Source organism: Trichomonas vaginalis, chromosome I (assembly GCF_026262505.1).
Source record: "Trichomonas vaginalis G3 chromosome I, whole genome shotgun sequence".
In the NCBI taxonomy this organism is placed as follows: domain Eukaryota; phylum Parabasalia; order Trichomonadida; family Trichomonadidae; genus Trichomonas; species Trichomonas vaginalis.
In genome coordinates, this window is record NC_067203.1 from 5,919,302 (window position 1) to 5,934,578 (window position 15,277).

At 31.1% G+C, this 15,277-nt stretch overlaps 8 protein-coding genes across 8 annotated transcripts, besides 1 other annotated feature; 3 read left to right on the forward strand and 5 right to left on the reverse strand.

The window, feature by feature from the left end:
• Positions 1 to 230: 230 nt before the first annotated feature.
• On the reverse strand, positions 231 to 434 carry TVAGG3_0936750 (uncharacterized protein; the record flags this gene model as incomplete). Its single annotated transcript, XM_001329419.1, has 1 exon — positions 231 to 434. One exon carries the CDS (start codon positions 432 to 434, stop codon positions 231 to 233), a length of 204 nt encoding a protein of 67 aa, XP_001329454.1.
• Positions 435 to 860: 426 nt separating this feature from the next.
• Positions 861 to 2,249, reverse strand: TVAGG3_0936760 (lectin, mannose-binding, 1 family; the record flags this gene model as incomplete). Its single annotated transcript, XM_001329418.1, has 1 exon — positions 968 to 2,248. The coding sequence occupies one exon, from the start codon at positions 2,246 to 2,248 to the stop codon at positions 968 to 970; it is 1,281 nt and encodes a 426-aa protein (XP_001329453.1).
• A 742-nt stretch (positions 2,250 to 2,991) lies between these two features.
• TVAGG3_0936770 (F-box only protein family) lies at positions 2,992 to 5,442 on the reverse strand (the record flags this gene model as incomplete). Its single annotated transcript, XM_001329417.1, has 1 exon — positions 2,992 to 5,442. The coding sequence occupies one exon, from the start codon at positions 5,440 to 5,442 to the stop codon at positions 2,992 to 2,994; it is 2,451 nt and encodes an 816-aa protein (XP_001329452.1).
• Positions 5,443 to 5,590: 148 nt separating this feature from the next.
• Positions 5,591 to 6,725, forward strand: TVAGG3_0936780 (cysteine S-palmitoyltransferase protein; the record flags this gene model as incomplete). Its single annotated transcript, XM_001329416.1, has 1 exon — positions 5,657 to 6,700. The coding sequence occupies one exon, from the start codon at positions 5,657 to 5,659 to the stop codon at positions 6,698 to 6,700; it is 1,044 nt and encodes a 347-aa protein (XP_001329451.1).
• Positions 6,726 to 7,501: 776 nt separating this feature from the next.
• Positions 7,502 to 9,999, reverse strand: TVAGG3_0936790 (uncharacterized protein; the record flags this gene model as incomplete). Its single annotated transcript, XM_001329415.1, has 1 exon — positions 9,730 to 9,984. One exon carries the CDS (start codon positions 9,982 to 9,984, stop codon positions 9,730 to 9,732), a length of 255 nt encoding a protein of 84 aa, XP_001329450.1.
• A 72-nt stretch (positions 10,000 to 10,071) lies between these two features.
• TVAGG3_0936800 (uncharacterized protein) lies at positions 10,072 to 10,968 on the reverse strand (the record flags this gene model as incomplete). The annotated part of the gene is made up of 1 exon (XM_001329414.2): positions 10,299 to 10,847. One exon carries the CDS (start codon positions 10,845 to 10,847, stop codon positions 10,299 to 10,301), a length of 549 nt encoding a protein of 182 aa, XP_001329449.1.
• A 131-nt stretch (positions 10,969 to 11,099) lies between these two features.
• On the forward strand, positions 11,100 to 11,653 carry TVAGG3_0936810 (uncharacterized protein; the record flags this gene model as incomplete). The annotated part of the gene is made up of 1 exon (XM_001329413.1): positions 11,109 to 11,420. The coding sequence occupies one exon, from the start codon at positions 11,109 to 11,111 to the stop codon at positions 11,418 to 11,420; it is 312 nt and encodes a 103-aa protein (XP_001329448.1).
• Positions 11,654 to 12,007: 354 nt separating this feature from the next.
• Positions 12,008 to 14,098, forward strand: TVAGG3_0936820 (microtubule motor protein; the record flags this gene model as incomplete). The annotated part of the gene is made up of 1 exon (XM_001329412.1): positions 12,008 to 14,098. The coding sequence occupies one exon, from the start codon at positions 12,008 to 12,010 to the stop codon at positions 14,096 to 14,098; it is 2,091 nt and encodes a 696-aa protein (XP_001329447.1).
• A 94-nt stretch (positions 14,099 to 14,192) lies between these two features.
• Positions 14,193 to 15,234: a mobile genetic element.
• Between the last annotated feature and the right edge of the window lie 43 nt (positions 15,235 to 15,277).

Here is a 15,277-nt window from a genome sequence, read left to right on the forward strand (position 1 = left end):
ATTCAAATATACATCTTTTTGCAAACTCATCTTACAGAAACTACATTTTAAATATTGATACTATGCGATTTCGATCAAAAATTTTCGAAATCCAATTTTACGTTCTTTTATTACGCTATTTTGCATAGTTTTGCAAACTCAGAAGATACGTACGTATGATTACTTTATCTATCATAGGAAAATTTTTATTAATATCTTTATAAGAAAAAATTCTACTAAAAATCTAAATTTTAGTCAGTTGTTAAAGATTTTCGACTCTTTTGCAATTGGATAATCATATTTTCGATCAATTTGTTCCCCTCTTCTAACTGCTCTGCAATAACATCCCACGAGTCTCTGTTTGAAGAATTGCTTGATGCTTCTGGTGCTGAGCTTTCCATATCAAGTCCATCAGAATCATCGAATACGCTGGTTATGTTATGATACTCACTCATGAGTTTTAAAAAATTTCATTCATCACATCAAAGACGATTATCTTTTTCTAAGTAATCCATTTAATTTGAAGAAATGTTGCAAATAAAATTAAATATAAAACTTGATGACACATTTAAATCTGATTAAATAAAAGAAATATTAAGTGCATTTTCCAAAATTGTTTTTTGAAATCTCAAGATCTGTATTACTTAAACTAAAAATGCATTACACTGTGAAAAAACAGAGTAACATCTATACAATCAGGAGTAATTAACGAATTTTCCAAAATTGTTTTTTGAAATATCAAAATCTGTATTACTTAAACTAAAAAATGCATTACACTGTGCAAGGAACAGAGTAATATCTATACAATCAGGAATAATTAACGAATTTTCAAAATTATTTTTGAAATCTCAAGATCTGTATTACTTAAACTAAAAAATGCACTACATTGTGCAAAAAACAGAGTAATATCTATACAATCAGGTGTAATCATAACAAATTTTCAAAAAATATTATAAAAATTTTGAAAAATTAATAGACAATTAACTCTTTATTGCTTACTTTTAGTATAGCGAACGAAAACATATATTATTACACAGATTATTTCTAACATTAAGAGATAAGAAATGATATTTTCAGTACTTAAGCTATCTTTTGATAAATCGAGAACGATTACAGTTGTATTATCATCAGCTTTTGGTTGTTCTGATGCAGATTTAAGTAATTCCTGTTCAAGTTGGCTGATTGTAACAGCAGTCTTGAAGATTGTATGTTTAAGGGTACTGTTGAAGTTCTGGAGAAGCTCAGAAGTGTAGTTTGTTGCTGAAGCCATGACATTTCTGGCAATTCTGATATTTTCTGTCATTTTGATGGTTCTTCGATGCCATTTCTGGGAGTATGGGTATAATGTATCGGTTACAAATGTATTGAGCTCTTTAAAAGATGCAACATCAAATGTAACCTTATTTAGCTCATCTATAATATCTACAACGTTTTCGAAAGTATTTTCGCGATTCTTTTCTGTAGATCTTCTCATTGCTTCTGTTTCTTTTGTCATGATCTTGAAAACTGGATTTCTGTAAATTGTATTTGGTTTTGAGGTATATCCGTTGACAACGATCCTCTGTAGATAGTCCGTCTCCTTCTTGACAGTCTTTTCGACACCTTGTGTAAATTTAACGTAGTTTAAGTCAACTCTGCTGGTCATTTCTTCTGATGCAGCAGTAATACCGAGATATTTCTGCTTGAGACTGATATTTATTGCCTTTTCGAGTATAAGTGGTGGATTAGATTCGTTCTCACCACTGCAGTAAAGTCGAATCTTTCCATCTGAGATTTCCATTCTGAAAGGTATATCATATCTATGGTGGAATTGCATTTCGAAGTCAGACTCGATCAAAGTTACGTTGATTTTGTCTACTCCGTTGTTCTCTATTACATGGAAGATTAAAGAATGAGTGTTCATTTCATCATCATTATCACGAATGGTAATGGAAACAAGTAAGCCTTTATATGTAGCCGGACCGCCGTGCAATTCGCCATATGAGCCGTAGTTTTCGACTAGCCAAATACCAAGTCCACCGCCACCAGTGCCTTTGTGAACTCTAAAGTTGAAATTGGCCGACCAATCTGTCTCTGGTATATCAGCTCTTGTCCATGCACAGCCGAATTTATGCTGAACAGGGGGAGTTAACATAATAATATCTTTTAGAATAACAAAAGAGCCAGCAAACGACCATGTTCCTATATTTCCATGGAGATCTTCCTGAAATGGAGGGGCTAGATCGTTTATATTTTCTGAAAGCGCTAAAGAGAGGAGAAGTGAAATCATTACTTTGAACTGAAGCTTTTAAAATTTTGGCAAAAATTTACATTTGCCAAAATTACGTGTCAAAAAATTGGATTGGATTTCTTTATCTGGTTTTGAGTGACCATTCATTTCATTCGAACTGAATGACCTTGATTTCAGCCGATTAAATAAAAAATTTTTAATTATTTATTTTGATTTTTCTCATGTGGATAATTAAAGGAACATGATGGCATTATATCAACAATAGAAAAGATTTTCAATCTAAAACCAAATAAAATTCAAGTTTCCAAACTCATTGAATATATATGTAAAGCATCTTTTATGTTAGAGAATAAATTTTAATGATAAAGCTGGAAAAAGTATTACTGCTCTTCATATATGAGTAATGGATAAAATCATTGAAATAGCTGAAATTCTATGGGCCCATCTTGCTGATGTTAACTCAAAAGATGATGATATTAAAGAGATTGTAGAAATCCTCATTTGGCATGTAGTAGATACCAATGCATAAGATAGTCCTAGTATAAATCCTCTCCATTTGGTGTCATTAAATAAGATATTGTCTATCCTTAAGAGGGATTAAATAAATTTAATAGTATAATCCTTATATTTTTGGAGGAAAAAAGTGAAAAATTGAGAATATTTTAATCGTCTTATTGTAACTTTTTTTCCCTCCAAGAAAATCCAAAAAACAATCTTCATTTGGATTTAAAAAAAATTGCATAATAATCAAAACAATAAATTATAATTCTTTATAAAAAATATCACAAAGTAAGTGGAGCAGAAACATTTGCATCTCCGGACACATTTTCTATTGAAGGGGAAGCTTTTTCTCCACATAATATTGTTGCTTCTCCATTTTCTTTTCCTGCTATATTCGATATCTTTTGCTTTCCTTCTCCTATCAAAATGACAGCAGCTTTATCATTCTTTTCGTATTTTCCACCTTCTATTTCTACTTCCTTTGAAGAAACAACGACAATGCCAGCAATTCCTGCATGTCTAACATTGGAATCTTTAATAGACACGTTGTGTGCTCCTTCGCAGTAGACGGCAACACTTCCTGGCTTCTCAAGTTTTCCTTTCTTCATCGAGATTTCACTTTTATTGAACAATGAAATCGAAGAAACTCCTTTTCCATGAGAGAAAGAATCGGAAGAAGACTTCATTGTTGAACCATTATTAAGTTCAACACCTAGATCATTACTTTCAAACTCTGTATTTGATAATGTAACTTTGCCAGAATCACTCAAAATCCCAACTTTACATTCTTTGAATTTTGAATTTTCTCCGATATCGGAGGAACTTCCCCCGACGATTTGTAAACCAACTTTACATTTTGTAAACTCTGTTTGTCTGAGTTTAACAACGGACTTTTCGTCAGCAATTATACCATTATCCGATATACCGCAGTTACGACAAGTCAAAGCTGATTTATGGAGAAGCTGAATAGCTACATTATTATCTTTCATGTGGCAATGATCTAAAGTTGCCGAAGCTTTATCGACACAGATAATTCCACACTTGTTTTTATCAATCTTACATTCTTTTAATGTGCCTTTGCAGCCATGGAATTCAAGGGCGGTAACATTTGATGATATAAATTCACATTCGTTGAAATTTCCATTTGATTTTGTGCATCCAACTGCAATATCGCAATTGGTGAACTTCAATTTGTTGAATGTGAAATCACATGTCGAAGTAATGTGAAGAGTAGTGTTTTTAATTGACTTAAATTGACAATTTGAAATTTCAAATCCTGTCAATCCGTCAAGAGTAAACCCACCATCGCCCATCTTCTCAAACGTCGAATCTGCAACCTTAAGCTGTGCTTTTCCTGTGCTTGAGATGGCTGATTTAGTTGTTTCTGTCACTTTTGTAGATTGAATCAATACAGAGCTGTCGTCATTGACCACGAAGCCTCTATTTACAGTTGTTATCTGGGAATTACTGATTGTCAGCTCGGAAGAACCTAAAACTCCAACGCCGGTTGTTGATGAATCTGAAAAAGTGCATTTTTCGATCTCAACTGACGCGTTTTCGTTTATGAGGACAACAGATGGTGCTCCACATTTGGTAAAATTGTTTTCTTTGAGGAAAACTCCGGAACTTCCTGAGATATCGACGGCGCTGCTTGTACAGTTATTGATATTGCAGCCAATGACTGATACTGATGCATCTCCATAGATAGATACTCCATAACAATTGCATTTTGTGATGATGCAATTTTTAATTAAACTTTTTTCGCCGTTTGAGCCTATTTCAAGGCCTGTCTGTTGGACATCTGTTATCTGGGAGTTTATCATCTGTAATCTGGACTTGTTCTTGCATATAATGCCACATTTTTTATGATTTGAAATTACAGAATCAATAATTGAGGCAGAAGAGTTGCAGCAAAGCACTATTCCTGTATTACTAGAATCGCTGACATAAGATGACTCTAAAACTAGCTTGGCATCCTCTAAGGCAAAGAGTGGGACGCTGGAAGTTGAAATTACTTTTGTAAGGTTGAGGAAAGTAGATGAATTTCCGGTAGAAACGATAGCTGGTGTTGAATCTGAGTAAATAAGGGCTTCCTCGATACTAATCGAACCACTTTCCACTAAAATTGCTGAATGAACATTTGAATATTTCTGATAAATTTGTATTCCTTTAATAGATACGTTTGGTGAGCGAACTGTAATGCAATGATCAGCTCCTGGAGCTAAAAATATAACATTTCCTTGGCCAATAAGTTGCAAAGGTTTATTTATCGCAACTTGTACAAAATAAGAGCCTGAAGGTATAGTAATCAATGAGTTCGCTGGTGCATCATTGATTATTTTGTTGATATCGAGTTGTTGGGTTTTTTGATATTGAAATTCTTGATAAGATACAGGTACGAACTTAGGAACTTTAATAGTTTTGCCTGTATCCTCAGGTGGGAGTTTCTTTTCAGACATTTTGATTGAATTTAGATCTGTTTTTGCTAATGACTTGCCTTTTCCAGATTTTGGTTTAGGAACCTTTTTAGATTTTGTTGGTTGTGATGCAACTGATTTCGTTGTTTTTCTTCTAACTGTTTTAGCTTTTTCGGCAGATTTAGCTGTTTTAGTAGTTTTTACAGTATCTGTCGATGTATTTGATACGATACTCTTTAAGTCATCAGGTTTAGAGTCTGATTTTACCATACCGCTCTTTTTCTTCTTGATGATTTTCTTCTTTTTCCCACTCATTTTTGAATTTTACAAAAGTCATAACGCCATCCACGCAGAATTCATTTTTTGCAAAATTTTATTAATATTGTTGTGTACAATCGAAAAGAATTTTATGGCTCGAAATCAGATCTTTTACATCTGAATTTGACAAAAAAATAAATTAAAAATGGAATTCATATATGCAGTGGTATTTTTGGCATATGTCATAATTTTCTTCTTACTAATAGGAATTATGATATTCGGTAATGCAGAATGTTGCAAGGGAACATGTTTCGCATCAATTTACCATTTTTTCGCAACAAAACTACCTCAATCGATCGAAGCGAAAGCCCGTAAGGTCTTAAAGATGAGGCCAGCAAGCGAAGATCGTCATGGTGCAGATTGTGCAGGCAGAGGCGGACCATGCAGATATTTCGTAATGATTTTCTTCATGATATTGTATGGAGCACTTGTTTTCGATTTCTTTAAGAACACATATCGCTTTTTACCACTACTTCATAACCGACCACTTTTTTATCAATTTTTAGCAATTGTATTACCATGCATTCCATGGATTGTTGTGCTTTCTCTACAGTTCATGGATCCCGGAGTAATTACTGCTGAGAATGTAGAAGGTTATTTGAAGAAATATCCTTATGATAATATTGTTTACAAGGAAAAGATATGTCCAACCGACAAAATACCAGTTGTTCCTAGATCTAGATACTGCAACTACTCGAGGAAGAGAGTTGCAAAATACGATCATTACTGTCCATGGGTTTTAGTTCCAATTGGCGAAAGAAACCATAGATATTTCTTATTGTTCCTTATTGCTTGTATAGTTGCTTCAACTTATTACTGCATTAATGATGTTTTTGTTGTATTTTTCTATTTTATGCAAGTTTACCAAAGAATTCCTTGGACAAATTCATTTGGACGCAACTTAATACTATTTGTTGTTGTAATTCTCAAACTCCAACCATTTAATGCTGTTTGCATCATCTTATTTATTGTTATTATCATTACATTAGTAGTTTTTGTCATTCAACAGCTTTACAATATATCCCGTAACATTACATCTATCGAGGAATACAAATACGAGAAGGCTCAAGAAGAAATGGATAAAAAAGCTAAAAAAGGACATAAAAAGATAGTTCCTAATATTTATGACCACGGCCTTATCAGTAACTGGATAGAATTCCTCTTCCCAACAAGAGTTCCAAAAGGAGAACCATGGAAACCTGATAAAACTTGGCAAAAACGAATTGATCAAACAGAGAATAAGAAAAATGAATAAATTTCTTGTGTTTTTTGTTAAAAATATCAGAAATAAATGTTTGATATCTTCAAACTATAAAAATTATTTTAATAATTTTTCTAAATTCATTTCAATTAGAAAAATAGTATTTTTGATTGTTAAAACAAGTAAGCGTGAAACTAAAAAAGCAGAGTGAAGAATTAAGAAGATCGTACGTCGAACCAAGTTATGAATATGGAAACATTCTGCGCTTAAACTTGCATAGAACCTCAATTATCAATATGGATTTTGAAATAAACTGTACATTGGTTACAGTCCGATGATATGTAATAATATTTGAATGTGTAAATCTTCCATGGAAGATTTTAAAATAGGAAATCTTTGTTTTTAATGAATTATCGTATCGAACAGCAAGTATAGAATATCTTAGAATAAAATATCTTTCCATTACTCTTTTATGAGGTGGAAAATAAAAGAATGATCTAAAAAAGCTCTCAAATGAAACATATTGAAGAAAATTCGAATAATATACAAACGGGTGTGGCTGCAGTTGAGGTTGTAACGCAGATTGGATTTCAATTAGTTTTTATGATTTATTGAATGAATTCAATATACTCTCAATTGATGTTGTTCAGAATTTACATATTATTAAATGTTATTGCATAGATAATATCTCTCTGACGTTTAAACTTTTAAGGTTTATATTCAAAATAAAAGTGACAATTATCAGATAATATAGGAATTCAAAATAATATATGAATTCTATCTTACTTCTTATATTCAGAATACTCAAATCCGTAAAAAAATCATAGAAAATAATTCAGTCTCAAAATATTTACACATCAATGTTTTGCCTCATTAATATCTTTTTTCAAGTAGAATTTAGTGCGCCCATTAAGCTTAAGAACTCTACAATAGTATTGGATCATGAAGAGATACTAAAGTCACCTGAAAATCAAAAGGAATACCAACTCAAACGAAATAGCATACTGAAATTCACAAATATACATAATGAAACGTCTGTTGAATTCATTGGAAATAGAGTCATCATAAAGGCAAATATGAACAGTCATATTACAAAAACTTTAATAATCGAACCCGATATTTTATGCAATATTTACTTTTATTTCAATGAAAATTCAACGATTACACTAGGGAATGCTTTTATATCATCTTTACTCAATGAAATTAACATAGAAATGCATATTTTCAATAATACAAAGTTTAATATTCTTCAATCAACATGGAATGTAACATCATTTATATTCAATTTCTTTCAGAAGGGTAACTGTCATTATATTGTCGATACAGACTATTTCCCTGGTTTTTTAAAGATCGAACGCCCAGTTAATACAATATTTACCGTAAGCCGGAAGAATTTAGGCTTTGAGCAATTAACATCTACAGGAAATGTAACTTTTTTATGTGTTGAACAGTCAACTTTAAGATTTAAATATTTATTCTTTGCAGCTAGTAATGATTCGCAGTTTATTGCCAAAGGAATACCTATTACTATTGATGCTCTTTCGTTTACAAGCTGTTCTGCGTTTGTTGACACCGGGCCAATCACTTGTAACAGAATTGATTATATATATTCGAATGTAACCATTGGAGATTTGATCGGAAGCTCAGAAAACTGCATTATTAACTTTTATCAAGGCGATAATTATTCATTAATTGCAAATTCAATCAAGAATTTACACTTTTACGTAAAGATTGAGGTAAAATCAGAGTTAGATTACTATTATCCAATACTTTTAACCAAGATACCAATAGATTTTCAGATTGTTAACAAACCTTACAACTCAATTTACAGAAAAGTTGTTGGATATAAACCAATTCATGGAAATCTTGGTGATTATCATTCTTATGGATTCTGTTTGTATAGTATCAGTGATAATTTTGTTAGATCATTTAATATTGGTGAAGGAAGGGATTTTTATTTGAATATCTTTCAATTGAACAAAACAATAGACAGATTGGTATTTTCGGAGACACAATTGGAATTTAGATTCTCAACCAGGTACAACGAGACTATTTATTTGATAATTCTTTCGAAATATTGTCAAAATTTGGTAATATCAGGAGGTGGATTTGCTAACATCGCAATTATTGATGAAAATCCAATTGATATAATACATCTTTATAATATGGGCCTTCATGGATGTAATTTCACAGCAAAAGAATTGTATACAACAAATGTTAAGTTTTATCCAGATAATTATATAGTTTCTGATCTCATTCAAAATATCGCGCCTCAGTTATATAATCCCAACCTAATATGCAATGATTTTGTGACGGATTTTGGAGATTTAATTAATATTACAGAAACAGACTTAGTTTTTAATACTAGCGTCGTAAACTATGTAAATATGAAATCAGTTCAACTGTATATTAATAACAATTCCATAATAGCAATTAATAATGCAACTGATATTGAAAAAATTGTCTTTACGAATACTGGACAGATTATATATTCCATGGACGTGATATCCAGAACAGATAATTACACTGATTTTTCGGATCATCAGTTGATCGAATCTAACTTTTATTCAGGAAATATACCAAAAAGCATGAAATTATAGTAATACCCATATATATGGCGCCAAAGGCTCATATGATATAGATGGATTAGAAATTAGTGCAAGTGTTGATTTAATTTCGGATAAAAATACAACAATCAACATAAAGAACTTCGCTTTAAGTAAAACAGCAACTTATCGACTGATAAATACTACAATTCATCCCAAACTTCTCTCTTTGCGTTCGACTTCTTCAATTGTTCATAAGAAAATTGATGCAAAGTATGTAGATATAGAATGTAACTCGCTGAATCATTTTAAGGCAATTAATGGTGTGAACTCTTTTCATATTTATTATTCATTAAGTCAAGTTCCTCTTTTGATTGTTGATGATCTTCAAGTAAACAATGAAACATTGATGATTCATTGTGTTAATAATGCAGAAGTTGATCAAATATTCTCAGATCAGACTATAGATGATATTTCTGTTGATATTTTATGCTTTAACAAATCAAATCTCAAAAAATTTGATGTAGCATTTAAATCTCAGTACTGGCAGTTTGATGGTAAGACAAGATTATTTGATTTAAACCTTCGGAAACGAGAAAAGTACCATTGCTTCGCGTTGGAAAGAATTAAATCAGTAAGTCCAACTCCGAATTCCAAAGTAAATATATATTTAGTGTATGTGCTTCCAATAGCAGCTGGAATCTTGATTATAGGTGTTTTAGCTCTCACAGTGATCATTGTTAGACGCCATAAGAGTAAATCTCTTAATTCTTTTATCTCTAGCGATTTCATTGCTAGTGAACTTACCAAAGAATTAATATAATTTATATTATTGTTATTTGTAAATATTATTATTTGAAATTTCATATTTTTTTTTAGGCAAACACCAGATTATGCGCACTCACAATAGCTTTACATAAGATTTCTATCTATGTTCTCTAGTTCATTCTATTTTGATTAAAAATATGTTATAAAAATTTCCATATTTATTCAGACCTAAAAAGAGATGTACACTTAAGAGTGTAAATAAAATGTAATGTTTTGATAGGAATCTTTATGTATATCTATATATTTAGTGATGAAAAAACAAAAGTAACATATTTATTTTATTTTCGTTGATAAACCTCATCTTCAGCATCATTGTTTTGAATCGTTGACTCTTCTTCTGGATTTTCTTCTTCATAGTCTTCTTCCTCATTCGTAATTTCTTCGGTTTTAACAATTCTAACTTCGTATTTTACTGGGCGCGATTCTTGGTCTTGCGTATCGTTAATTCTATCTTCGTCATTGTTCTTAATGCATTTTGAACGAATGAAATAAATAATTCCGAAGAAGAGAACAAGTAAAAATAGCAAAATGGATACATTTAGAAGAAATTCATCATTTTCTTTCTTAAGTATTACTGTTTCGGTATTTCCATTCGGATAAATTATTATTCCTTTAATTGATGATGGAGATGAAAATGAAATATGAAGTTTGGTATTGTCAATTTCTACATTCGATGATAATAAAGGTGGTACTTCTTTTGCAAATTTAAATTTAATATTTTTATCCATATAATGAGCTACTCCTGATAATCCATCTAAATTTATATTAATTTTGAGATCTTGCCCTTGAAATTTTGTCTCTAAAACGCGTTTATTAGGTTGAATCATAAATTCTAATTCTAAATTTTCAAAGTGAGGAGTGTCTATTGAAAATATAGTTCCTCCTGACCATTTTCCTCTCAAGATATGTGCTAATAAGCCTGAAGTAATTCGAAAACCTAAAAGTGAGAGCATTTGACACTTTTAAGGAAAAAAATGAAAAATATAAAAAATGAAGAATTGCATATTTCAAATAAATGAGCAAAGTTTTATTTCAAAAATGTAAACATTTCAATTTTAACGTCCAGTAGATTTTACATTTGGCGCCATATGGAAGAACTCGGCAAACTTCTTCAAGAACTTGAACAAATGGAAACACGCGAATCGGTTTTTGATCCTTTAGTTGAAAACCCACTTGAAATTGATAAAAAAGAAGTTCCAGCAGAAGAATGTAAAGAATTTGTCTTTCGTGATTTAGACAAGCAGCCCAAAGCTGGTGATATGTATGATGTCTTTCTGAACCTCAGTAATACAATATTTTATTCTGTATTCCTCGAAGATGGTTATAAGAAGACAGATTTTTTAGTCGATGCCGATATAACTGATACAAACCTTCATGCATCAGAAGTAATAGTTCAATGATCATTAATTACACTTGCAATTCATGTTTGTATTGCTTTAATATAATGATCATTTCTTGTATACAGTCATTTCTTCTATTTAATGTATTTTTATCATTTTTTGTTTTGTTAAATTTCATAATGTTAATTATTCGCTCATATTTGATTTTCGTTATCTGATGAGTTATGTAATTTATTCATTTCCTCATGAAGCTTTCATTATTAAGATGCAATGATGTTCATCCAATGATATTTGCACCAAAAATCTATTAACGACTATATTGATGACAATGAATGCTATTTTGAAAGAAAATCACATTAGTGCGTTAATCATATGGATGTGTTACGATAGATTTTGATTATATAACAAGGACATGAATTGAATTTTAAATATGATTTATAAGATCTTATTTGATAAAGACGGGAGTTGAAAAGTGTCCATAAATACCATTGTTATGCGTATTCTTCAAATTTTCATAGCCTAAAATAGATATTTGAAGATATTCAAAGAGTTTTTTTCTGAGTTGAAGGATTTATTGATTCTCCTTATAATGTACAGTGGAAATGAAAACATTAATTGTTTTTGTCCGTTAATATATTTATTTTATAATGAGTGAAGATAAAAACGATGGAAGTATTAAAGTTTATGTTAGAATCCGCCCTGCATCACAAACTATACCAGACGATTCAGCTCTTCAAATAGATGAGCTTGATGAGCATAAAATTCGCATTGGATCAAATACAACAACTGCAGCCTTTACAAAAGTCTTTGGAAAAGACACCAAACAGCCACAAGTTTTCGATTGTATTGCAAAACCCTTAATCGACCATGTTCTTGAAGGATATAATGCTACGTTATTTGCTTACGGTCAAACAGGTTCTGGTAAAACATATACTCTTACAGGAGGAGACTCATATGAGGAAAGAGGTATCATTCCTCGTAGTGTTGCATATCTTTACAATCAAATTAAACGTCAAAATGAATGGAATTACACAGTAAGAACTTCATATATCGAAATTTACAATACAAGTGTATTCAACCTTCTTACAGATGCTCAAAGTATGGCAGCTCGTGGCGATAATAAACTTGATCATATTGAAATTCTCGAATCTGGCAGCAAAATCATATTGAAAACACGTGAAGACAGGAATGATTCACCACTACGAATGTGTGAAGACTTCGAATCCGCATTACAAACCCTGTTTCTCGGTGAAACAAATAGACAGATTGCAGAAACATACGCTAACGATGTTTCTTCACGTTCCCATGTTATTTTCACCATGCACATTTCATCATCGAACATCCAAACAGGCGAAATCCGCGAATCCAAATTAAATTTTGTCGATCTTGCAGGTTCCGAATCTGTCTCTCAAATTGAGAAAGAAAAACAAGTCACAGAAGCTAAATTCATTAATCTTTCGCTTTACTATCTCCACAGAGTTATCCAAGCCTTACAAACAAAGCAAGAATTTATTCCTTACAGATTATCCGCTCTTACTTTGTATTTAAAGGATTCTCTTGGTGGTAACACGATGACGTCCATGATTGCTGCTTGCCATCCCAATGGTTCTGACTTTACCCTCAACACTCTTTCGTTTGCCGCACAAGTTATGTCGATTAAGAACAACGCAAGAGCAAACATTTCCATTGATCCACAAGTTTTGATACAAAAGCTCAGACAAGAGATTGTTCGTTTAAGACATGAACTCGCTGTTGCACGTGGTGAAGAAGAAGATAAACCAATGGATGACGACGAAAAGAACCAAATAATTGAAGGAATAACTGCTTATATACAACAAAAATCGAATTTTCCGCAGATTAATCCTTCAAGGTTTAAATTCGCTGTTGATTACATTCATGAGAACTTTGCGAATACAGAGATTAAGCAGATAACAAACAGTGAAGAACCAAAAGCTCAAAAGGCATCAATACTTTCAGATGATGAAGTTAAAAAGGCAATTTCAGCTCTTCAAAAGAAAAACAAACAATATGAAAATGAAATCAATGTTTTGGTTAAAATGTTAAATAACAGAGAAAGTAAAGCAGATACATGGACGCAGACATCAACAGGAATTAGTGGAAAACTTGCTTATACGGCAGAACTCGCTCAGAGAGTTGTAAAAGAAAGAAAGCCTGTAGATAAAAAAGAAGCATTTCAAAAATTTTATGTAAACCACAGAAAATTCAAAGCAATTCAATTGAATAAAAAAGTTTATGAAGAAAAAGTTGAAGAAGCCAAGAAGTTGTCAACAACAGGTAAAGAACTTAAAGTTGATATAGAGTCTGTCAGAGCACAGTTAAATAGTGAAGAAGACGAAGAAAAGAGGAAACAAATTTTGCAATCATTAAGTCAGAAAATGAGTGAATATGAAGGTCTCAGGAAGAGATTGGAATCAATTAAAGATGAGCTTGCTACTATAGATGATATGAATAAAGTAAACAAGAAGGAAGTTAAACGAGATTTCGCTGCATTTTGGGAAGAACACTATGGAAAACCAAATGAAACTAACGAACAAAAAACTGTTTCTACTTCTACAGCAACTCCTGCTCCAGAAGTTAAAACAAGAGTTGGTGATGAAAAAGCAGATGCTATCATCAATCAGTTCTTCCAGAAGAAAGAAGAAATAATGAGAAGACTTGCTGAATCTCGTCAAAGTAAAAATAGATCATCTGGAACTAATACAGAAGGAAATCAATGATTAAAGTATATTAGTATTTGTTTGTAATAAATATTCGTTTTTTATTTTATAAATTTATTCCTCATTTGATTTCGAATGAAATCTTGGACATTAAGGGTGCACCCGTATGTACGTTTATTTGAGAGGAGGAGGATTACCCTCTCAATTTTGAGGGATTCGTTAGTTTATTTTCTCGATGAATATGCAATAAAATTTGATTTTTACCTTATCAATATACTTCATATAATATACACATGTTCATGTAAAAACTTTTTTCCAAAATCCTCAGGAATTAAGGGATTTTTGAATTTTGAGAATTTTTTTCGAATTTTTTCGAAAAAAAAAATATTTTCAGAACAGCCTTAACGGCTAAGATTTAGGAACAATGTTAAGTATCAAAAAGAAAGGAGGTCTGATATAGACAACATATATCGTTGAAGGTTGAAAAAATCTCTAATATTTGAGCCCAAAATTTCAAATTTTAATTTTTTGAAAAAAGAGGCCACCCGTATGTACGTTTATTTGAGAGGAGGAGTATTATATTTTTGAAAGGGTGAAACATTATGAATATGTTAATTATATAATAATATGTATTATTATAAAAAAGAAATAATAAAGCACGTTAAAATTTTTCTTTCTTGATTTTTTACAAAATCTACTTAGAATTATGCAAAATATGACTAAATAATTATAAATTTCAAGTTAAATTTTAATTTTGATAAATAATTTAAATTTCAAAATATCAAGTTCAGTTCGACTATGTATGTAGTAATTCCTCAATAAAGTGCCAAAACCCTATTAAAATATATGAACATTTTCAACATTTTAATGTTTTTATTTAAAAATTTGATGGAATATGAGCTTCAAACAATTATTATGTAAATAAAAATAATTAAATATATGTATTTATTCGTATTACAACCGTAGTAAGTCGATTCTTCCCTTCTTCTACTGAGATTTGAATTTGATTTCGAATTGTAAAGAGATTCAAAGGGAAAATACTAGCGGATAAAAACTACCTCAATGAAAGGGTCATAATGGAGTCAAGTTGTATTTTTTGATATTTTTTGCTTTTCGAGCCTAAATAGGTAGCCAAGATAATGCCTAAAAATAAGGTTCTAAATTCTGAAGTTTACATGATCCTCTCGTGTGCACCCTTAAAAAAATGCAAAAAAAAATGTAATAAAATAAAAAAAATTT